Genomic DNA, 23,342 nt, shown 5'->3' with positions numbered 1-23,342 from the left:
ATATATATATATATAACAGTATGTAATAATTATAAAATTATAGTTTTAACTTTGTTATATATATAATAAATATTTTAGTTCCTTTTTGAATGCATCAATGTTTTTTTTATAATCTTATCTGTTTTATAATCTTATCTATCTCCTTTATTTCTATAAACTCTTAATTATGCATAATCACGATTATGCTTTATAATCTATACTTGAAATTCGTGTAACACATACTTTATAAAATAATTGCAATTCATTGTTCATTTATTTCTACCTGTTGCATCTCTTTAAGATCATCAGCTATAGAAAATTCACAACCAGTAGAACTAACAATATCACTTATATCTACATTTGCTGCAACTTCAATTAGTTTTAAACTTTCTCCTCGAATAACTTCAAAAACAGCTAAATCTGTGATAATCAAATCAACACACTGCTCACCTATAATTATGAAAGAATGTTATTTTTGTTTTATATAAATATAATAATAGATAAAAACATGATACATAAAATGTAAACAATAATACATAAGAATAGAATAAGATATAATAACATTACCTGTTAAAGGTAAGGTACAATTTTTTACAATTTTAGGTCTACCATCGCGCGTTTTGTGTTCCATAGTTACAACAACTTTTGTATGTGGGGAAGAAACAAGATCCATAGCACCACCCATTCCTTTAACCATTGTTCCTGGTATCATCCAATTTGCTAAATCTCCTTTTTCAGATACTTGCATACCACCAAGTATTGTTAAGTCTATGTGACCTCTACAATTAAGGAAACAGAACAATAAAATAAAATAAATAAATTATATGTTAGTTAAAATAATATATATATATATATATATATATACCCGCGAATCATAGCAAAACTTTCATCACTACTGAAGAATGAAGCACCAGGTAATACTGTTACTGTTTCCTTTCCAGCATTAATAAGATCAGCATCAACATCCTCTTCATCAGGAAAAGGTCCAAGACCAAGAATTCCATTTTCTGATTGTAATGTTACTTTTACACCTTTAGGGATGTAATTACTAGCAAGCATTGGAATACCAACACCCAGATTAGCTGTACATAATTTTATCTTATGAAAAAGTTATTTTTAACATGTGTATTAAAGAAAGTAAAATTGTATAACAAAGTAATCTTTCAAAGCCCAAATATAAAATCTTACCATACATTCCATCTTTAAATTCTATTGCAGCACGTCTTATAATTCTTTCTCTTGCTTTGCTAGCAGGAGTTACTTTTTTTGGTTTAATACTTTGGCTAGTTGAACGTTTCTGTCAAACAAAATAACTTTTATTAACAACTAAAAATGCTATTAAATCAATATTAAAATGTCATTAAAATGTATGTAGATGTTCTTACCTCAATAGGCTTTTCATAAATTGGACCTTTTACAATTCTATCAACAAAAATTCCAGGTAAATGAATATGATCAGGATTTAATTGACCAATTTCTACAATTTCTTCCACTTCTACTATTGCTACCTTTGCAGCTTTACACATAATAGGATTAAAATTTCTTGCTGATTTTCTAAAAATTAAATTTCCAGCAGGATCAGCTTTCCATGCTTTTACAAGAGCGAAATCTCCAGTAATAGCAGTTTCTAAAACATAATTTCTGTCATCAAATTGATTAGTACTTCTTGGTTCTCCTGAGATTTCTGCATTCCCATCTTTATCATATTTTATAATAACGTTTCCTTCTTGTACTATAGTTCCTAAAGCAGTAGGTGTATAAAATGCAGGGATACCAGAACCACCTGCTCGTACACGTTCTGCTAATGTACCCTTGAAAACAAAGTGACAATGAAAAAATTGAATTGAATTGAAGAATAAATATTTGTAAGCATATAATCAACTTAGATTACCTGCGGTGTTAATTCAACTTCCAATTGTCCACTCAAATATTGTTTTTCAAATTCAGAATTTTCACCAACATACGAAGCTATCATTCTTTTAATTCTTTGCTCTTTTAATAATTTACCTAATCCAGCATTTTCTGTTCCTGCATTATTTGAAACTACTGTTAATTGCTTTGTTTCTTTCTTTAATAAAGCATTTATTAGATTCTCTGGTATTCCACAAAGTCCAAAACCACCAACCAGAAGTTTTGCACCATCATGTATATCAGATACAACTTCATCTACACTATTAAAAATTTTTCCATTTCCTACAGGTGGTATTAACCTTTGAATTTCTTCTTCCTCTACAGGAATATTAGCTTTAACAGAAAAGTTGAATGCGCATATCTATAAAATAAAATCAGTGCATATAATTGAATTTTTAAGTATATAACTTTCCAATGACAATACAATTTTCACTTTGCATACCTTCGAAACTTTAAAATTTTTGTATAAGTTACAAGAACGTGCACTAATTTTGATAAATGTAGTACTAGATTTATTTATTACAAAAGCCATATTTTCGATGTTACTAATAAACAAGTATTATTAATTTGTTCACTTCTTACAAATGTAAAGACTGTTTTATTGGTAGTCACTCTTATCTGATCTTATCTGTGAATTTTATATCGTCTTAACGTTACAACGTAATGACCGAATAATACTAAATTAAACGAGAATATATTAGTGATTTAATCGATAAAATACATGTCTTTTCATATTGTACGAGTAACAAACAAAGCTGTTGTAAAATCAAACAAATTTAGAATAGATCTTCCGAAATTATCTCAATTTTTCAAATATTCATAACCATAATAACATATTTTTCTCACTGCATTATCTACTAAAATGATAGCTATGCAATCCTCCATTACAGCGCATGCGCATGACATTGGCGTGTATATTTAAAAAAGAAATATACTTTATAGACGACACTATTTAATATCATAAATACATAATTATCCAATTTATTTAATAATTATATATGATAATCATTTATATTATAGCATATTTATTTACAAATTATTTTCATTCTTGTTTTGCAGATGTTCTATCTTTTATATAAAGAAATTATTTGAAAAAAGATACTTCTACTTTTATATAGTGTATTTTATTAGAAGACGTAAGAAATAATTTTTATTGATTGTAATAAATATCATATTTCAGAAAACGATATAGAGAAATTTTATTGAACATTTAAGTTTTACAATGAATAGATTTTTATCGATAAAATATGTACAGATATGCCAATGTGATCATTGCATACCAATCATAGCATTCTGGCAGACAATAACGAGACATGAAGAAAGTTTTTTCATCGGGGATTGTTTACGTAGGAATGAAGGTGATTATAAAGTGCATTATGCAATATATGCAATATAATACAGGTTTCTGTACAGCTTAATTTACGTAATACAAACATTAAATGTTATTATACAAAAAAAAATATCTTCTATACGTTAATACATTCCTCGTATAAATTTTTCAAAATTTTTATCTTGGAAGTATTTATTTACTGATTATATTTTAATATTATCGATGTCGTCTAGCTCCAGCATCGGTAATTGCCCCCCACAATTCAATGACAAAATCATCTGTAAATCCGAAAGCTTCCAAATCAGAATTATCTATCGCTTCGGCAAAATCAACGCTGTTGAATTTACCGTCAGCAAGTTCCCAAATTTGCGTAGCTACGAAAAGAACAATTTATTCAAAGTAAAATGATATTATTGAAGTGTAAACGTTATTATATTTATCGTGTATTTACCTAATTCAGTATCGTAAATTCCCATGAAATTTTCCAGTATTATATTGATTTTTCCTATTGCAATCATTGTAACATCATCTATCTGATAATAAAGATTATAAATAAAAATTGATTATATATAAGAAGTTAGCTTGATAATTAATCGAAAAAAAAATTGTATTCTAAAAATAATACTTACTACAGATTGCACAACTTGAGCACTTCCATCTGCTTTGAACCTTAATGTTTCTTTACCAGAACCGTAAGCAGACTTTTTCCCTTTTTTCAAATCCCCTCGTGGTCCAATATTTCCAAAGCCGTTTTTTTGAGGCTCGATTAATCTTAAGATAAACGTTGTTCCCTTGGGTATATCCTTTAACATTTTGGCTACGTCAAAGTGTCTTTTACCAACCAAACTCACTGAATCAATTTTTTCGATATGATCGCCAACTTCTATGACTTTTATTTTATCTATTACGGATCCTTCCTTTATACGTTTTATAAAAGCGTATCCAGCTCCATTATCGGTAATAGTCAGTCCCAAAGCGACATCCGTTTTCATTAATTCGATCTCTTTGGGTCTGCCTAAAAAAAAACGATGATACAAAATTGAAAACATTATCCTTTTTTTTGCATCTTTATTATATCTTACATTCGAAATTTCGTAAGGTCGATATAAACCTTTTCTGTGTGCGAATATGAAATCACCTACACCGATTTGACCGCCCAGTAATTCGGACATTTCCACCTTATGCGTGTTTAACGTACAGAATAAAATCTGAAAGAAATAATTATACATATTTATTGCCGTATATCTCATAATACATTTATAATAATACGAAAAAACATTCGTAATGTAAAAATTCGTAATATGGAATGCAATATGAAACATGGATCGTATCGAACGATCAATAAGTTAAAAGTTCTATACTCGACTTTCAATATAACGTCTATAGTTTTAGAAGGGGACACGTTCGTTATGTCGAGGTATGTTACGGTCCGTGAGTAACGTTTCCTGCATCCGGTACACATCCCCAATTCACTTGCTCGCTTTCCATTTTATGTAAGTTTGTTCAAGTTCATTTAATTTTCCGTAACTTCTGTTTTACGTAAAATAATATGCAAAACGAGAAAATCGAAAAAATAGGAGTATACACCATATGTGTTGTTATTGTTTTTCTTTCTGCACAAAATACATAAAAAATAAACTCACTTCTTCCGATGGAATATCATAACATTCTGCTATCTTTTGATAAAGTTCCCTGACATTACTGAATCCAGATATAAGGCCCGTGGGACTACCATGTGCCAATTGACAATGGAAAACCAATGGTGACTGGGAAACTCGTTGCAAACGTTGTTCTTGCGATTGACGAGAGATATTGCTCTCTCTACTATTCGTTCCGTTCATACCGGCGTTCTCGTGATCGTTATCACTGCTTTGCTGATTATGCTGACGATGCTGATGCGTACCGTTAATTTTCTTCTCACTTATCGGTGGACTTGTTGGTGCACGTACTTTGAAAAGTGGCATACTCAATTCTAAATTATAGAAAGGAAATAAACGATAAATATAATTATTAGTTATTAATTCCAAAGTAAAATATCGATTTCAAAAAAAAACATTGATCGAACCATATCACAAATGTACCAATGATCCTTGGACATAAATACTTTGATATTTGTTTATCTTCAAACGAATAAATGATATTTACAAGGATATATCGATGTATTCTTTAAATAGCAAGTCTTAATCTTCGATATAATTTATCTTAAATATGTTTCATTACAATTTTTCAAATGGAAAGATAAGTTACAATGTGTAGGTAGCAATATTTCTTATGATTTTTAATTTTTCAATTCTATCTTAAAAAAAGAGTAGTAGAATATGGAGAACTAGGTTTTTTTTCTTTTTTTTTTTTTTTTTTAAATTTAAAGTTCGTTGACCGCCTAAAACGCTACAGATGAAAATCACAAAAATGGCGAACTCCCGGTGGGTCTCACTTGCTTCCGCTCAAAACAATAATTCTCACGTATATGTATGACACGTCACCTAAAATATTGGTAGTACTCATTCGATCGCTTATATTGTGAATCATATAAATCGATAATATTTAATTTATATAATACTTACTTTCTTTGTTATCTTCAACAAGGAATTATTTGCTAAAAACACACAGAATACACTTACGCGCCTTTTACATTGAAAAATATAAAACGGATGAAAAACGAATACCAACGATGGCGCGAACGCAATGCGAGAATAACGCAGGTACCATTAAGCTACCGTTCAAACGTACGATCGCATAAGTTGCTATACTATCGGGAGGAAAGTTTTTCGTTCGTCACTTTCCGTACCTTATCGTTCATGTTTCCCCCTCTTTTTACACAATCCACCTCCTGAATTGTTTTCATCTTTCTCTCTCTTTCCCTCACTTGACTCCCTCTTTTCCTACTTTCTTGATCTTTCTTCTTCTCTCTCTCTCTATCTCATCTTTTTCTCGTCTTCTCACTGATTCCCCTTCTCCTACTATTTATCATTTGTATATACAAACCTCAGACCCTTTCATACAACGCATTCCTAAATATCGAATATAGCTCAAAAAAATAATGATATTATAGATATTTCTCTCTAAATTAAAAAAGAGGAAAATTCTAAATTTTATATTATTTATCACTCATTTTATCTCTGATAAGAGTTTGAGCGTAATACTTTGAAATTGTTAATCGATAATGATCAAAGAATATTTACACTGATTTCTCTATCATATCGTTGTCATGCGGAGATATGAAATATACATATATTGATTTTAAACTTCGATCAAGATTTTCACGTTATTCATTGATAACTGATATAAATGAAATTGTTTAATCATAAATATTATAGCTAACTGTAGTTTTTAGTTTCAGTCAAATATAAAGTAATGAAATATGAATTAAATTTTAATTGATATAATATGAAAAGAAAAACTGTTTAATAAGGTATGAATTTATTATTTGTTATATAATTTGTTTTATAAATGACGAAAATTACTTGTATAATGTAGATGATATTGAAGTATAAATATTGTATAATATAATGATTATATTATTTAATATACTACATCAAATACTTATGTAGTCATTAACAAATGTTGGAAAATGGTAGATACAAATGTACTTTAGTATTATTACTAAAAGTAATAAAAGACATAATTAGAATAGATTATAATATATATACTAATGAAATGAATGAAAAAGAATATCAAGAGAATTCAGTCTTATTTTATAAGTTAATATAAGACATGCCAGTATTTTAAATATAAACTATGTCACGAATAATTGCTTATATGTCACACTTAGTAAGTATACATTTATGTATCTCATTCAAATATTTATTATTTAAAATTAAAATTCTTTGTATGTTTTTTATTTGTCATGTAAAACTATGTAAAAATCACTAATGATGGCACAAGAATAAAGAAATGAAACTCAATATTCTACATATTATTGCTATTTTACGTAGATATTTCAATAGGCATCTATATAAATTCGAACATTATTAAAAAGAGTATCTCAAAATTTCACTTATATTCTAGTTTACATAGAATGAAGTAACTATATATACAAACTCCATTACTATGTAACTTTAAAGATTTTTGCTTAAATGTAATTCAGGTTGTATAAGAAATGCCTTCCATACTTTGCCACAATTAGACTTATCTTCCAATGTCAAATAATTTTTCATTGGTACAAATAAATAATCATATGGATCTGTATTCAGTTGATACTCTTGCATGGATCTGTATACAGCTTTAAATGGTGGTTGTTTCTGTGAATGAAACATACCTCGAGATCCATGTAATACTAATGCACCATATTTCTCTGCTTCTGCACAGACTGACATATACATGCAATGATCAGGTCTGTAATTAAATCTACATGGATAAACATAAAGTTTTTCTGGATGATAATGGAATATTATATTTATAATATCTTGATCTCCCCATGTTATCTTTAATTTATATTCCTTATGAATGGGCACAACATAATTTGTCCATCTAAACTCTCTCATCCTTGTTAAATTCATCAACATAACACCAGAGTTTACTCCCAATTTTCCATAATATGGATGTTTAGCAAATCGATTATACCAGCCAGTATTGGGATCCTCATGTTCTGGACTTAAAGCAGCTAATTGACTGGAGTTCATCTTTTTAAATTCATCCCATATTTTCTCTGGTGGAGCTAAAAATAATGTATCTGTATCCATGTATAAAACTGCATCTGTATTGTTCAAGACAGTCTGAAATATATAATGTATTTATTATATGAAATCCATTCTTCATTTAATTTCATTAAATAATAAAATATAATTGAAGATATACTAACTGGTAAAAATAATCGTTGAGCAGCACAAGGTTTAAACAATTTTTTCCATATTCCTGGATCATTTCCTTCAGGGAATGTTATAGATCTTATTACGAAATCAAATGTTTTGTTGGAAATAAGTTTCCATTCTGATAACTTTTCATTAAATGCCGGTATTAAATTATTTTCTGTTATTATTATAAATTGCAATGATGTATTTGTAAAAACTAATGCTGATTTAAGCATAGTCAAGGATTCATCTAATCTATCTCCACAAACTACAACACATATAGTTACTTCTCCGGTTATGGGCATATTAATTTTCTTCTTAGATAAAGAATATGACAACTTTTCTTTCTTGTGCTCATCATATATCTTACTTTTAAAATTTGTAGTTAGATTTAGTAATATTACCAAAACAGCTAGTATAAGGCACAAAAAAAATAATTTATAAATTGACTTCATTACAATTTTCTTTTCTAACATTCAAATTAACAATAAAATTTTCGCTCATATTTATTAATTAACGTTATTTTGTCATTCTACATGATATCTTAAATCTTTTTAGATACTATTAATAATATTAACTTATTCATTAATTCTTAACTGTATTGGTTTCAATTACCACATTTTCTAACCTCACAATTATTAGAAAACAACAATAGTTACATTTCTTTTCACAAAACACAACTAAAGTAATAATTTATATATTGAATAAAATAGAATTTTGCCGCTATTGTCCGCATATTTTGTTTTGCTTTTATAATCATTGTAGCCAAACATATACCATATATAAGCTGTTAGTAATAATCACTAATGCTATTGGTTGTTGTCACACATCAATCTATCGAGACATCTATCGTGTGGTTTTCTTTACTAAAACAAGATTTGTTACTATTTTCTTTTCAACATAATAAAATCAACGATAATATACTTATATCACAAACAAAAATGAATGAATGGAAAAAATATATCTTGCCTTAAATTATATATAAATTCAGCTAACTTAAATCGTGCTAATCGATTAAAATTATGTAACTTTATAGTTAATTCATAATTCAAAAAGTATGTAAATGATGAAAATTTTCTAAAATGATGTATTTATGACATAAGTATGTACAATATGTTAAATACAGGGTCATTTCTGACTTATATTATAAAAACGATTTCATTACAACTGAATTTATCTTAATGGACGTTACGAATCTGTTTACATGATTTACATATTAAATATTATCATCTGGGCTTTCAGATTAAATCTTGGCCTTTATTATTCATTATAGACCTTAGGAACTAGATCAACTTAATGATATTACCGAAAATACGTATATCAGTCTGGTTGTGTGCAAGTATTCATTCTTCTATCATGTTACCTTTAATCAATTATATTCCTATTTTCTCCTTTCCTATTTCCTATATTGACCTTTCATGATCCTCACTTCAATGATTTCATTTTTTTGCTGACTTATTCATATATAAATTAATATTAAAATTATATAATTATATCATAATGGACCTCCATGTAAGGTTATATTATGATCTAAATAATCACAATGTATTGGACATAAATGATAAGACACAGCACTTGCATGACCAGATCTTCCAAATGTCATATCTATACCCTGTTCCCATTGATCCTTAACAGGATCATAAATTTCAACAATCTTTAAAAATGATGATCCATCATAACCTCCTAGAAAATAAATATTTCTATATTTAAATATACATTTGTAAGAAAACATTTATTCAGAGTTTTTGAGTAATATTATAATTACAATAACACATACCCATTGCATACAATTTTCCATCAAGGACTGTAACACTTAATGCACTGCGTGCTATAGAAACACTACTAACATAGTCCCATACATCTCGTTCTGTATCATATCTCTCAACTGATTTTAATTGGCACGATCCATCATATCCACCTATCACATATATATACTGGCCCAAACTAGCAACTCCTGCTCCAGAACGACTACATTTCATAGGTGAAACCATTGTCCATTCATCATTTTCAGGATGATAGCATTCTACAGAATTAAGTCTATTCTTTCCATCAAAGCCACCAATCGCATAAAGTAGTCTGTTATTATAAATTAGGTTTTTATATAAATTTTTAGGATTTTATAATATTAGATAACCTGAGATATTATTACCTATTAACAACTGCTACACCAACACCTAATCTCTTGACATGCATAGGCTTTATATTACTCCAAATATCTTGATCAGGATCATAACATTCTACACTATTATGATACTCTGCACCAGCACTGCCACCTACTGCATATAGTAATCCATCCATTACAGCAACTCCAAGCCGATTTCTTGGAACTGACATTGGACTACAAGTTCTCCACTGATCTGTCAATGGATTGTATCGATCTGCCCAGTCACAATCATATCTAAAATTTACCCCATCTTCTTGAAATTCACGTACCATTCATCCTTGTCATTTTAAAAATCAATAAATTTGTTTATTTCTTTATATTAAATTACTAACCTGGTTTCAGGTGTATTATTCCTACCACCAACAGCATAAAACATGCCTTTCAGAAATGCTCCTCCTAATCCAGAACGTGGAAATATGAGTTTTGCATGTGTGGTCCATGTCTTATCATCTGCATTATAACCTTCTAAAACATCTAAAGAATGTTGTAAAAATCCACCTGCTATATAAATTACTCTTGGTGTATTAGGTGTTCTTTCTTTTACTACTGGTTTTTTATGAAGCGTCAAGTCTTTAAATATTTGAGCAAGATATTCACGACATGCAGGTACTTTCTTTAGAACATCACAATTTTTCATTTGATCACGTAAAAAATTTGGTGTAAGATACTGACAACGTACAGCTTGTAATATATGCTCCATTTTAGGGCCTCTTGCTTCTTCGTTATATTTCACCCATTTCAAAACTGCATTATAAACTTCTCTTTCTTCTTGGACATTGAGTTCATCTTTTCGTACCAATGATACTAACTGCATAGCAGAAAGTTGTAAGAACTCTTCTTCTTGACATATCTGATTAAAATGTTGTACAATAAATTGGTTTGCTTTGTGATATAAGTTTTGACAACCATGCTGTTCTGCAAAATTTGCAATTCCAATTGCATTTGTAGGATCCAACTGTCTTTCCAAAAATACAGAACATGCATCTATTACATTACTAACCTACATAATATATATACGTTTATATAATTAGATGATATTATTAAAACAATTATTCATAGATTCAGGATAAGATTATCTTTACTTGAAACATTGTAGCAGCAGATAATAAAGAACACACAGTTATTTCTGTTACACTTATTTGACCAGTATACATAAAACACATTAAGCGAGCCATGGCAGTTGGACAAACTCCTTGAAGTTTTACTCTTGTCATTTCACTTTCTTTTAACCCACCAGTAAACATTGCCTATTAAAATTAACAAGCAAAGTTACTATGACTTATATATGTATGATAAGAAATATCTAAAAATTCTTACCTTAAAATATGGACTGGCAGCAGCTAAAATAACCTTATGAGCATGAAATAATTCTGTTCCCACTTCAAGTATGACATCAGTAAGCATATGATGACTCCTCATCATAAACATCATTTTCATAGCATCTTTGAGATAATTGGTCATGTAAAATGTCATGTCTCCAAGATCTGCATGTGTAGATGGATTGTTAGAATTGTCACAGACACTTTCTTCTTCAGTTTGCATCGTTGATCCTAATCCATGTTTTTTGCAAGCTTCTTTATTCTGCTGATAATTTTTCTCTCCATCCATTAAAATTATAATCTACAGTCAAATTAGAGTGTTAATTAAATATTGTGCAATTGGATATTGAAATAATTACAACAAATAAATTTCTGAATTTATGAATTGTATACTGTTATCAAAAAAAAAAAAAAAAAAAAAAAAAAAAAAAAAAACAGCGAATATATATATATATATATATATATATATATATATCGACATTAACGAAAAATCATAAGTAGTAGCATACTCTTCTCGTCCTTCAAATTTCGTTATATTTTTTTATTTTTTATTAAAAAAAGTATATATAACGCGGAAAAATGTTTGTAAATTTATTGTATACGGTCATTTAAATGTGCAATTAAAAAAATATGGCTTTGAAGATACAGATTTGAAAAATGCATAAATAGAGAATATCGATAGTAGAACGCATTTGCTTTTTTATCTCTTTTATCCGATTATCAAGACAATGTCTTATTATTCGATTTTAATGTAAACATCGGCTAATTTTTAATATAATACATGGTTGCTTTTTCTAAAGGAGACTGCTTTTCTAAAAAATACGGAATATGTAGTACGCGTATTTGCAGTACTTAAGTCTTACCAGAAAGTCTATGTCTCAGAATAATCTTTAAGAATCACAATAATATTCGTTGAAAAGATCGAAATAAGGTAACATAAACATGCGGAAAGGCGTTAGATATCAAACATATTTCGATCGGTCAGCAACGACTGATTGTACCGATGGTCGTGTACGATGACGCAGGGATTAGACAACGTCGCGATCAGTGGCGATAGATGCGATGTCACTGAACGCGTCTGTCGTTTCAAACGTAGAATTTCCATGCGCACGTGTTACGGCGCGACGGATTTCGATCTCTTGCGATCGCGCTTCGTCACGGTCAGAACTCACAAATCTCTCTTTCTCTCTTAGTTCTTAAAAGCAGCGTCAGCGAGCATCGTTAAGTGTCGCGCACTACTTACTTGCTCTCATAGCTCCCGCCACCGTTTGTAAGAGCGCAAGTATATATGAAATAAGCGCAATAGCACCGCGCAATTGTGCTTTTGCTTACGAATCACATAACACTCTTTTCCCCTCTTCTTTTTTATTTACGAATAAGAAACCTCCGTACTAATCTTGTGAAGATTTAAATTGTGTATTGATATATTATTATGTTATAAATAAAAATGAACAATATTATCATCTTGAATGAATTTCTAACATATACGTAAACGAGATATATATATATATTTCTTTCTCTCAAAACGAGCTTTCATTAAATTTTTTTATCCAATAACGAAACAAAACGATTTCATTCCTCTTCCCATTCTTTGATCTTTGTAACTTGATGCGCGGTCAAAAGTCGACCATGAAGAGGGGAGCATGACATCGTGACGACTCTTACGGTGACTTGCAAAATTACTTTTCCGTTTATATCGATAGCATATAAATCAACCTGGACCGTATAGAACTAATATAACAGCCTCTTCATGTTTTTCTTTCTCTTTTCTTTATATTTTTCTTATATTCTCATTTGGAACGCAACTTATATCATTAAATCGTGTTAATACCCTCATTAAAAGTGTAGACATCGTTAGCTATATACCAAGTGATCCTTTTAAAAAGTTTATTTTTCGTAAGGTTTTTCTTTTTCTTTTTTTTTGTCTTATATAATACTTTTAAACAAATCATATATCTATATTACAATACTTGATTAATATTAAGCTATTTTTATGTTTATTTAAATGTTACATCACATTGGAAGGGCATTGAAAAATAATACTTTCAGACAATATATTTATTCTTTAATAATATGGAGTTCTCGTCAACAATAACAGCGTTGTAATAAGTAGTAGTGTAATGTTAGTAGTAGTAGTATTAGTATTTTAGTGGTAGTAGTAATATAATAGTAGGCGTAACAAGAGAGACGAGGTAGGTTTTACTCGGAACTTAATCTAACAGAGTACGCCAACAAGTCAAATGTCGATAAGAGGAACTTCATGCCGTTCAATGTATCTTGCCGGTCGTTTTTTTTTTTTTTTAATAAATTGGCAGGTATCTTTAGTATTATCAATCGATTTATTATATTTTTTTCTTTTATTTCTAATCGTTTATATTCGAAGTTTACTATTAAATATATATTTAAATATATTTTGTTATCTCAATAAAAATTCATAAAATAGCAAATAAAACGTGGACGAAAATCGTAAGATTTTCCAAAATGACAGATACATTGCACAGCAAATCTATGTTAAATTAATTTAGGTTTAAATTAATTTTATAACATTACTCTTAAAAGAATCAGATTAATAATTTGATATCGTAAATTATTTTTAACTTAATAAATATAATATTACGAATAATATTCGAAAATAATGTTAAGATTTTTATCTGCAAAATTAAATTTACAATATTAAACGCAAAAGTACTACGTTACAATACAATGTTGTAATCAGTTATATCAATTGGAAACACTTGATTTGAGATTCATATCGAATATATCATATAGAAAAAACCAAAAAGGAACTTTGCTAATTTATTTAATGTGATATTTCGAGTGTAGTTATGATATTGTGAAAACGTAATTTTAAATTGAAAATTTTCATTCGTTTAGTTATAACAATCACATGTGTTTCCCGCTTTATTATTTGACACACAAATCATCCATTCGTTACACAATATTGATTGCTAATTATCATTTGGCAAGATTTTAAAAACAATTTGAACATGCTTAAAAATGTGGCAGTGCGTCGTAGAATATAACAATCTTATTGCCATTTATGAGTGAATGGATATAATACCACAATTATTAGAGATACAGTTGTAACATTCTCGATATCGCCTACTCATGCTGGCGTAGTTCTTCAACTGTTACATACATATGTGCGTACACGTGCGCCGAGATAATGCCCGCGTTAATAGATATATCTTTTTTATTTTTTGTCTACAATTACGGAATTTTCTTTTTCATTCTGATGTCTTAATATTTTATCTATTATTTCTATTTATTAACCCTATCTAGAATTTCCCGAATAATAGATAATACAACAATAGATAAAGTTTAACTTGTACTCGTTCTTTTTTTATTTTTTACAGAACACCTTATATAACATGAAATTATAAACAGGAAAGACAAAACAGATACAAAACTACACAAATACTATAAAAAGAAAAAAGATTCTGTAGGGTATGTTTGTAAGACCGTACTTTCACTTTTGTACATTAAATAGGCCGACCCTCGAATATTATACATATATATCAACTGCATTCCTGCCAATTAATTATAAATTCTATGCTTTATCGATATAAGAAATATCAATTGAATAGGTACCTGTCACTCTTATCTCTGTAATATTTTCAAAATCAAAAATGTCTTGTTGGCGCACAAAGATAAGGAGAATTCGTTTTAAAATTTAGTGCGATTGCGAGTTTATTTAATTAGCCGGTAAAAGATGTATATATATACTATGTATTATACACAATATCTATTATGAATAAATAAATAAATGAACGTTTAATCGCATATCGCGCTAAATCTTGTCAAGAATCCTCTTATAAATCAAATATAGCTAAAATTAATAAATCTATCTTTGATTTTTTAGGCTTGGGTAGCTCAAAATTGGCACCCTATATATTTTTGATCGCTTATAATTGGGTTAAATACTATATAAACATTATATATGTGAAGTAATTCAATTTAGTCGGTAGAGATATTTTTTTTGAAATTTCTATTTTTGAAAGCTCTGTAAAATTAAGTTTCTTATCATTTCTTAGTATAAAGGAATTTCATTACTGTTAATTACAATATGAACAAAATAAACGCATTATAATAATGTCCAGAGGATATTAGATGAATATATTATGTGAACAATAAATAATGCGATCAATTAGAACATACTTTCATTCATTCCAGTCGTGTATTATTAACATGCAATTAAATAAAAATATACAACAATTATACACGACTACTACCAAATATCTAATGATAAAAGTTAAGGTGTAATTTCGTTTAACACCAGCCATTTCTTTTATCCATTCATTAAAATTCGTGCATCATACAATCGTAATAACTTACAATTTAAAATTTTCCAGAATTTAATTAGTTCTAATATAACATCTAATCGAGAACTTTTAAACTAAATATCTATTTTTATATACTTAGTAATGGAGTATTTAAATTTCATATTATTTAGGTAAAATATTGGGCGGATACGACTACTCCTAAGGCCTCACTTATGAATCTTTTAAAATTAATTTTGTAATTTAATTTCGTACATACGCTCTATAGATCTAACAATAAGTTAAAATATTGAAGCAAACAAATTTGTCTCCTTTATTTGATTCAAAGGATATCTACATAAGGATAATACTCACACATTAGTGTGTAATAGTTTCTCAATTCCAATTACATTTCATGTACAATTCCTGTAGAGAAGAACTTATTGGTACATATATCAGTGATAATAAAAGTAATAGATGCATATTCATTAAAAAATAGCCAAAAATTAAAATCGTCATAGCACAGATACTTTTTCACAATAGATAATAAGTACAGATTATATTAGACACAAGTCTTATTATATATAACATAATTGTATGAAATAGAATTTTTAATATACATATATTTTCACACAACACAGTTTATATTGCAAATATGTATTTTGGTCCTCATATTATGTAATACATATATATCCTAATCTACATCATAATAAATTAATATCAGATTTATATTTTATATAAGTGCATAATATCTCAAATTGTATCATATTAGTAATAATTTACAACAGAATCTACACATATAAACGAAATAAAAAAAATTATTAACTAAGAATAACAAGAAGATTAACTAAGATTAATTAAAATATAGAATATGTGTATCATTGTATTATTAAAAATTATTAATTTATATCTTTTTTTTGACCTGGAATAAATTCTTTAAAAAGTCACTGTGCTAGTTGACTATAAATTATATCTTATTTAATTTTTATTATCAGATTCGTTTTGATGCATGTACCAATTGAACTTCTCCTTTTTAAATAAATATTACATATTCTTCTAATACTCCATCAAAACATATATAATAAGTATATGACTCGTTGCAGCAAACACTTAACAATATTTCTTTATAATATTAATCTACTGGTTGGTTGCATTGCTACCTTCTCAAAATTAGAGTAAAGTTCTAGTGAAAATTTCTTGATTTTAAAATCTTTGGTGTAATGATTTCTTAGATACTTAATTTTTATGAACAATGTGATGATTGTATGATTAATTAAAGTCTCATTAGCCCTTGATTTTTATAATCAACAAGCGCAATGATTGTAAGATTGATCATATATTTTAGTAAGTGGTCATTCTACGCCGGCAGTCCATTAAGTGAGTCTCTCCTTTCTTCAATCACAAGAATTATTAAGGTGGCAGTATGCAATCCAATTCAGCAAAATTCAATGGGACAGTGTTTCTCAACTTTTATAAATGTTTATTATTAATCTAAAAATTTTTACATTATTTCAATAAAATTGAAATTATTGGATAACTTTTGCAACTTGGATTTTATTGTAAGATTAAACATGCTGCATTAAAACCATATAATTTTTATCGTCATATATTATTTATTAATAATATTATTGGAATTATGATTACTATATCACTATTGAATGAAATTCTGTTTTTCTTTATATTGCCACTGCACATGGAATATTAGTTGAGAAATACTGTAAAGCACAATATCTATAATACCATTGCAATTAAAAGAGAGACTCAACCAGGGTGACGGTTAATGTAGAGTTAAAATGCCAACAAGAAAATATTGTAATGTTTGTGTACATACTACTTATTAAGACGTTTCTACTCAAGTTTATAGCACTTTTTATCAGTTATATCATATTATCAATATACATAACAAGGTATAGACAAACAAAGACTTTGTTTGCAAATTTTGCTTTGTTATGCGACTCCTGACACGGCCTACTTTTTAGTCCTCCTGTAAACTGGCAGATTCTTCTATAAATTGACCTATAAATCTGATATTGCTTAAATCAATCAATGCCCCTCAGAGGCAACGATCTTCAAAGCTTGGTGCTTTCAAAATCTCTTACCATTAAATTTCAATCTATCAAGGAGGATGTAAATCGCGGTGATGAGCTCTGGCACTTAAAATCGCTTTCAGTTCTGATTCAAGTTGTTTTTTGGTTCGTTCGCTTACCGATCGACCACCCACTATAGGTTGAGCAATTAATCTTGGTGATGGCAAATCTACCATTAATTTGCCACTATCTCGATTTTCATGACTTCTAGCGCGGCGTATAGGTTTCTTAATAGGTAAAACTTCTTCCTGACCTTTATTATCATCTTCTGGACATTCAATGGATAGCGTTGTTTCCTGATTTAATGTGTATGTTGAACCACCACTTATAGCTTCTGACGATCTTGTTACATCCATAGTTCCAGAACCCCATTCACGAGATAATTTACGTCCTATAGCAGATGTTAATTCGCTATTTGGTGATAACAGTGCACCACCTTTCGAAGTATGATGACTAGATGAATGCGGTGGTCTCAGAGTAGCAAATACTGGAAAAGATTGACCCCGTTTTGCTGGACTTCGAGAATACTTGGGCGTTGGTATTCCACCTGCAGATTCACCTTTCATAGAAGGAGTACCACCACTGGCTGAGTCACTTTTTGTTGACATCAAAGGTCTTAATGTTGCACTACCACCAAAATGAGATCCAAGGTGTGGTGGTGGAGAACCACCGTCACCATGGCTCAATCTACGACCTACGGTTTCCAACGGACTTCTAGCTCTGAGATTAGTACTACTGAGAGTAAATTCTCTTGGTTTCATCATCGTTTCAAGATTGACAGGAGATAACCCAAGCTGAGAACTATACAAATTGGTAGAACTTTTACTTTTTTCTGATCTCCTAGGACTACGCATCAATGGACTTTTACTTCTGCTTCTTTCTTTTCCTTTTATTACTTTTTCTTCTTTCACTACTTTTACTGTTTCTGGTTCTTCGTGTACAATTTCTATTTTTTCTTCTTGTTGTACTCTATTAAAAAGAAAAAAGAAATATTAAATTTAGTCTACATTACTAATTTAGTCTACAAATAGATTAAATACCTTCGTATTTCTTGTATCATTTCAAAGAACTGAGCCTTACTTTTACGCCGTCTACGTTGTTCGTGTTCCTTCTGAAACAGGGATACTTAGTAGATACATAAAAACAAAATAGAAGTTCTTGTAAAAGTGAGAACTTACTCGTTTCACACTTTTTTGAAAAAGAGAAGCAATTTGTCCTTGTCTAACAGTATGTACTAATTCTCTTGCAGCATGATGTGGGGAAACCAGCTCTACACAATTAATAAATCTGTACAGTTTTTGCGAAAAGAACATTACGTTACGACTACGCCAAATAGAATCTTCTGATCTATGCCTTAGCCTTGGTAATGTATATTTATAGAATAGATGTTCTCCAGCAAGAATAATAGCTCCTAATACAACACCCATCCCCAGAAGACAAAATACACCAGCTACAGAAGCCACGCCTAATGGTCGAGGCTGGCCACCTTGTTCAGGTTCTAGGCCTGTATCCATACCTTCCCGACCGTGAATGCAAGGTAATCCACCATACCTACAAATACATCGAATATAAATAGGAACTCAATCTTTCTATTATCTAATTAATATTATAATAAATTTTAATAAATACCATTTTTCTTGTAAAATATCTAATAATCCATTGCTAGTATAATTTGCTATAACTTTCGAAATGCTCTCCTTAAGAGGATGGCCCTTTGTAAGAGCAACAGCATATGTATCTTCATTAATAGTGTCACCAATTTTTTGCAAACGGCAACCATCATCAGTTGCACGATAATAATCCAAAATAGGTGTGTCTGCAATGAGTATATCTAAACTATCATTCCTTAATTTTTCAACACCTTCAGCAACATCTGATAATGAATAACGCGCCATATGTGACCATAATTGAGGATTTGCTCTTTGTACATAATATTCAGCCGCAGATGCTCTTGGTGCACCTACTCTCTGTGATAATAACTGTAATTACAAAATTACATTGCATATATTAGAAATATATACTTTTTTCTATATTTTCTAAATTTCATAACTTAGAAGATATCTTTGTATAAATTATTTGTACATAATTGTACAAATTATTCTATATACTCACACTTTTATCATGATAATTGCTGACCGCAGAATGAAAGAAAAGGCCTGCGATAAGAGCAGCTATATTAGCTGTGTATGAAGCTACAAAGATGACAGAAAATCCTCCCCAAATATTGATCAAAAACTTATTAGGCCACGATTTTGGAGCTTTGAAAGCTACCAGATGACCACATAAAAGTCCCCACATTACCCAAAGAGCAGAAGCTATTGAAAAATTTTTACTTCGTTGTCTACCCCATGGATTAAGACCAAATGGACTTAACCACTCATAAATTGCTACTGCTATTGCAGTAAAGTTCAATGAAGTGAATACGGCAATCCATAATTCTGTACTAAATGGAAAAAGGAATGCAAATAAAGGTATCTCTGATTTTAATTTTGGGGCTGTAAGGAAACTAACTCCACTAAAAAAATATGGTGTAGTAAAATCTACTGCTTCTGCTCTATGAGCAGATACACTCATTGCTGCAAAAGCCAATTGTGCACGTCCAGAAACTAATTCTCCCATTATACCATTCCATGTACCACTTCTGCCATTCCTTTTTCCAAATAAGCCATCTTGAGCAACATATAAATCAAAACGAAATCCCAATTCACGTGCGACTAAGGACATCAAATCTATGCTTAATCCATAACAACACATAATGGTATTTCCATGACGACAAATTAATCCTCTTAAACAAAGTCCTTCTTGTAACTTCGTAGCCATCGTAAATGGCGATGCTAGTGCAGTTACTATGCGATACACTGGCATTCCAATACTTTCTCCTCCTTGTTCAAGATAGGCTGGAACAATACCACCACCTGGCCAAATTATTGTATCAAGACGAACTTCCTTTCCTCCTTTGATAGTACCCACTTTGGTCCATCTATACAAAAAATTTTTATTTTAGACAAACATTAAAATATTAATTAAAAAAATTTATTATAAACCTTAATTGAGTCTTATTTCCAGGAAATCTCACTGCTTGCAAATTTAATAACTGAAATTCTGCCTTATCTTTAGAGATTTGACCCATTGACTTTCTTAATTTATGTGTTAATATTCTAGAAAAATTTTCTCTCACTTCACTTGTTAAAAATTTAGCATTTGGATGTGGAAAACATTCTGGGATAAAATGTTCTTTTAATTGAGATTCTCTAAGACGATTCATCTTTGTTTTTGTTTCTGAGAGTGTTTCATCCAATGCCTGTGATGTTTCTCTTAATATTCTAGATAATATGGTATCACCACTCATTATTCTTATACTGGAAGGTCTTAAGGCAAGCATTCCAACTGGCATGAAACTTTTAGAATTTAATTCCTTATCCATTATTCTAACTTCTTCATCATCAAAATTAAATGTTTTTTCTTCCCGTTTAGTTATGGTCCTCTCATTTTGCCATTTATATTCTTGCAATCTATGTATATCATTTGTTAAGCTTGGTAAAGAATTTAAAGGTAATTGATTTTCTGGTATAAGATTTACATTGCGCTCTAAGTTCTCTAATGGAGAAGAATTTCCATTCGTTGCAATTGATGCTCTTGAACCATGAACGATATGTGAACTAATTATATTTGGTTCATTAGGTCTTAATTCTGCTCTAAGATCTAACCAGAGCCACAAAAATCTTCCTGAAAGCATTTCAAATTTACTAGCCACTGTAAGTATTCTTCTTGCGTTGTTTAAATCGCAACCCATCACTACGATTCCACCAGTACCCCCTTCAGCAGCTACTCTTCTTAATCTCATTATCAAAGTTTTGTCATTCGTTGGAAGATGAATGATTACTCTAGGTGTTAATACTGGTTGATTTGTTTGAAGAAGATGAGATACAGGAAGCATAGTTGTATCAATCAATAGTGTAAATGCATGCCAATTAGCTCTGTGCATTAATGCAGCAGCTGCTGCACCAACTTCTTTAGAACTAGAACCTATACGACTTTCAAAAGAACCATAATTACCCTATAATAAAATACAAAGTAAATATATATATTTTTTGTTTAATATATGAAGTTTAAATAATACAAAATTACTAACCTGACGAAGAAAATCACGATGAGCAAATGGTAACCATAAAGCTGGAAGATTCAAGGCAGTAGCAGCTGTAACAAGGAATCTAGCTGCTGAACCTCCACCTATTATAAGACTCAATACTGTTTTTCCACCTTCGATGTCTGTGCAAAACTTATTTAATAATGATAAAGAATATGATAAAGAATCTGTCAGTGGCGTCATTCTTGCTTCAATATAAGATACTTCCATGTCTGTCTGAGATGATGATTCTAATCTGGCTTCTTCCCATGATCTTTGAAAGTCCATCTTATATAGAGTTTGTGGTTGAGTTAGGCATACCAGTATACGCCATGATGAATAAGATGTTTTCAATCTAGCTTTTACAGCTCTGATAGACTTAGTAGCATCTGCTTTATTAAATATTAACAAACTTGTTGAAAGTCCCAAGAAAAGGAAAAATGCAATTCTTAAAGCGGACCCAGACATCTTCCTCGAATGTTTTTAATTTTTTTCTCCGTATATTTGCTTTCTTAATTTCTTTGATTCATATTATTAAAAGAAGGTTCTAATCTATGGATATAAAATTGATTATTAATAAATATATATATATAGCACTTTTTTTCTGTAATATACTGTAGTATTATTTATATTAGAGAGTACATATTGGATATTTACTATCCAATATGTACTCTCTAATATAAATACATATGGATAATTTATTATCAAAGTTTATTACAAAATTGAAATAGATTATTAATTATGGAAAAAGTAAGTGAGAATAACATCGAAATTAATATTAGAATATGATTCTAAATTAAATTTTTTAGATAAAATTTGATTTTATATTTAAATTTATTTAAATAATATAAAATCATACATTTTACATCGTATAGAAAAATAAGATTTCTTGATATATATATTTCGTTACTTAACGAATAATAACTTAACGATCATAATCAAAGATACTTCACCTTTTAGGAGGAAGATCTGTATCCGTTTTTGGTGGAGGTTTTAGAAGTACACGAAGATTGTTTCGTAAACGCCTCATAATAATTATTAATTAACTATATTTGCATCAAACGTCATAAAAGAATCTCAATTGGTCAGTATGGAAGACAGGAACCGTCACTTTCTCTTTTCCGGATATCCTACCCTGTGCGTATCAGCCATTTTCGAGCAGCCCCTCCCTTTAAATTGCGACCCTATAGCGCACGCAAGCACTTCTACATCCCTCTAGTGCACACGTTCTATAATAGATATGTATAGATCAAATTATTATGTGATGCTACATTCTTTTGATAAAAATCTTGATCAATAATATAATTTTTTATATAGGATAATGATGATATTTAATATCACTAAATTAATAAAATGAATGAAAGTTACTTTATTATA

The 23,342-nt window shown here is 29.6% G+C and overlaps 5 protein-coding genes across 9 annotated transcripts; all 5 read right to left on the bottom strand.

Moving 5' to 3' along the window:
• Positions 1 to 121: 121 nt before the first annotated feature.
• LOC122637957 (succinyl-CoA:3-ketoacid coenzyme A transferase 1, mitochondrial) lies at positions 122 to 2,761 on the bottom strand. The gene is made up of 7 exons (XM_043830506.1): positions 2,333 to 2,761; positions 1,871 to 2,251; positions 1,365 to 1,790; positions 1,168 to 1,276; positions 845 to 1,061; positions 547 to 758; positions 122 to 429 (listed from the first exon to the last, which is right to left on the bottom strand). Exons 1-7 carry the CDS (start codon positions 2,420 to 2,422, stop codon positions 242 to 244), a joined length of 1,623 nt encoding a protein of 540 aa, XP_043686441.1. The 5' UTR covers positions 2,423 to 2,761; the 3' UTR covers positions 122 to 241.
• A 303-nt stretch (positions 2,762 to 3,064) lies between these two features.
• On the bottom strand, positions 3,065 to 5,980 carry LOC122637949 (PDZ domain-containing protein GIPC3). 2 transcript variants are annotated; one of them, XM_043830496.1, is made up of 7 exons: positions 5,785 to 5,980; positions 5,286 to 5,703; positions 4,864 to 5,192; positions 4,332 to 4,428; positions 3,850 to 4,235; positions 3,672 to 3,753; positions 3,065 to 3,594 (listed from the first exon to the last, which is right to left on the bottom strand). In XM_043830496.1, exons 3-7 carry the CDS (start codon positions 5,182 to 5,184, stop codon positions 3,437 to 3,439), a joined length of 1,044 nt encoding a protein of 347 aa, XP_043686431.1. In that variant the 5' UTR covers positions 5,185 to 5,192; positions 5,286 to 5,703; positions 5,785 to 5,980; the 3' UTR covers positions 3,065 to 3,436. The 2 variants fall into 2 exon arrangements, with proteins under 2 accessions (XP_043686431.1, XP_043686430.1); XM_043830495.1 differs by lacking the exon at positions 5,286 to 5,703 and having other exon boundaries at positions 5,785 to 5,979.
• A 643-nt stretch (positions 5,981 to 6,623) lies between these two features.
• On the bottom strand, positions 6,624 to 8,998 carry LOC122637617 (glucoside xylosyltransferase 1). Its single transcript, XM_043829851.1, has 2 exons — positions 8,022 to 8,998; positions 6,624 to 7,935 (listed from the first exon to the last, which is right to left on the bottom strand). Exons 1-2 carry the CDS (start codon positions 8,484 to 8,486, stop codon positions 7,279 to 7,281), a joined length of 1,122 nt encoding a protein of 373 aa, XP_043685786.1. The 5' UTR covers positions 8,487 to 8,998; the 3' UTR covers positions 6,624 to 7,278.
• Positions 8,999 to 9,077: 79 nt separating this feature from the next.
• LOC122637615 (kelch-like ECH-associated protein 1) lies at positions 9,078 to 12,813 on the bottom strand. Of its 3 annotated transcripts, none has more exons than XM_043829847.1 (7): positions 12,357 to 12,799; positions 11,492 to 11,794; positions 11,257 to 11,421; positions 10,507 to 11,174; positions 10,160 to 10,408; positions 9,788 to 10,086; positions 9,078 to 9,693 (listed from the first exon to the last, which is right to left on the bottom strand). In XM_043829847.1, the coding sequence occupies exons 2-7, from the start codon at positions 11,780 to 11,782 to the stop codon at positions 9,506 to 9,508; spliced, it is 1,860 nt and encodes a 619-aa protein (XP_043685782.1). In that variant the 5' UTR covers positions 11,783 to 11,794; positions 12,357 to 12,799; the 3' UTR covers positions 9,078 to 9,505. The 3 variants fall into 3 exon arrangements, with proteins under 3 accessions (XP_043685782.1, XP_043685784.1, XP_043685783.1); XM_043829848.1 differs by having other exon boundaries at positions 9,572 to 9,710; positions 12,357 to 12,813; XM_043829849.1 differs by lacking the exon at positions 12,357 to 12,799 and having other exon boundaries at positions 11,257 to 11,396; positions 11,492 to 11,629.
• Positions 12,814 to 13,536: 723 nt separating this feature from the next.
• Positions 13,537 to 23,199, bottom strand: LOC122637614. 2 transcript variants are annotated; one of them, XM_043829845.1, is made up of 9 exons: positions 22,919 to 23,199; positions 21,972 to 22,517; positions 20,884 to 21,896; positions 19,952 to 20,819; positions 19,469 to 19,818; positions 19,018 to 19,390; positions 18,880 to 18,950; positions 17,852 to 18,808; positions 13,537 to 17,776 (listed from the first exon to the last, which is right to left on the bottom strand). In XM_043829845.1, the coding sequence occupies exons 2-8, from the start codon at positions 22,431 to 22,433 to the stop codon at positions 17,869 to 17,871; spliced, it is 4,077 nt and encodes a 1,358-aa protein (XP_043685780.1). In that variant the 5' UTR covers positions 22,434 to 22,517; positions 22,919 to 23,199; the 3' UTR covers positions 13,537 to 17,776; positions 17,852 to 17,868. The 2 variants fall into 2 exon arrangements, with proteins under 2 accessions (XP_043685780.1, XP_043685781.1); XM_043829846.1 differs by having other exon boundaries at positions 13,537 to 18,808; positions 18,880 to 18,947.
• Between the last annotated feature and the right edge of the window lie 143 nt (positions 23,200 to 23,342).

Source organism: Vespula pensylvanica, chromosome 2, assembly GCF_014466175.1.
Source record: "Vespula pensylvanica isolate Volc-1 chromosome 2, ASM1446617v1, whole genome shotgun sequence".
Lineage (NCBI taxonomy): Eukaryota > Metazoa > Arthropoda > Insecta > Hymenoptera > Vespidae > Vespula > Vespula pensylvanica.
The sequence above is the reverse complement of the archived record's forward strand: the minus strand, read 5'-3'. Positions and strand labels throughout refer to the sequence as shown.

What these genes read in the sequence shown, in the direction of transcription:
- LOC122637957 (XM_043830506.1), bottom strand. Translation starts at nt 2,422, where the DNA reads ATGGCTTTTGTAATAAATAAATCTAGTACTACATTTATCAAAATTAGT. An exon ending in TTTATGAAAAGCCTATTGAG is followed by an intron (nt 1,277 to 1,364) that starts GTAAGAACATCT and finishes TTTGTTTGACAG; the next exon opens with AAACGTTCAACTAGCCAAAG. An exon ending in ATTTAAAGATGGAATGTATG is followed by an intron (nt 1,062 to 1,167) that starts GTAAGATTTTAT and finishes AATTATGTACAG; the next exon opens with CTAATCTGGGTGTTGGTATT.
- LOC122637949 (XM_043830496.1), bottom strand. Translation starts at nt 5,184, where the DNA reads ATGCCACTTTTCAAAGTACGTGCACCAACAAGTCCACCGATAAGTGAG. An exon ending in ATGATATTCCATCGGAAGAA is followed by an intron (nt 4,429 to 4,863) that starts GTGAGTTTATTT and finishes TATTTCTTTCAG; the next exon opens with ATTTTATTCTGTACGTTAAA. An exon ending in CATATTCGCACACAGAAAAG is followed by an intron (nt 4,236 to 4,331) that starts GTTTATATCGAC and finishes GTTTTTTTTTAG; the next exon opens with GCAGACCCAAAGAGATCGAA.
- LOC122637617 (XM_043829851.1), bottom strand. Translation starts at nt 8,486, where the DNA reads ATGTTAGAAAAGAAAATTGTAATGAAGTCAATTTATAAATTATTTTTT. An exon ending in CTCAACGATTATTTTTACCA is followed by an intron (nt 7,936 to 8,021) that starts GTTAGTATATCT and finishes TATATATTTCAG; the next exon opens with ACTGTCTTGAACAATACAGA.
- LOC122637615 (XM_043829847.1), bottom strand. Translation starts at nt 11,782, where the DNA reads ATGGATGGAGAGAAAAATTATCAGCAGAATAAAGAAGCTTGCAAAAAA. An exon ending in GGTGTAGCAGTTGTTAATAG is followed by an intron (nt 10,087 to 10,159) that starts GTAATAATATCT and finishes TTATAATAACAG; the next exon opens with ACTACTTTATGCGATTGGTG. An exon ending in TGGAAAATTGTATGCAATGG is followed by an intron (nt 9,694 to 9,787) that starts GTATGTGTTATT and finishes TTTATTTTCTAG; the next exon opens with GAGGTTATGATGGATCATCA.
- LOC122637614 (XM_043829845.1), bottom strand. Translation starts at nt 22,433, where the DNA reads ATGTCTGGGTCCGCTTTAAGAATTGCATTTTTCCTTTTCTTGGGACTT. An exon ending in TTCAAAAAAGTGTGAAACGA is followed by an intron (nt 18,951 to 19,017) that starts GTAAGTTCTCAC and finishes TCCCTGTTTCAG; the next exon opens with AAGGAACACGAACAACGTAG. An exon ending in ATGATACAAGAAATACGAAG is followed by an intron (nt 18,809 to 18,879) that starts GTATTTAATCTA and finishes TCTTTTTAATAG; the next exon opens with AGTACAACAAGAAGAAAAAA.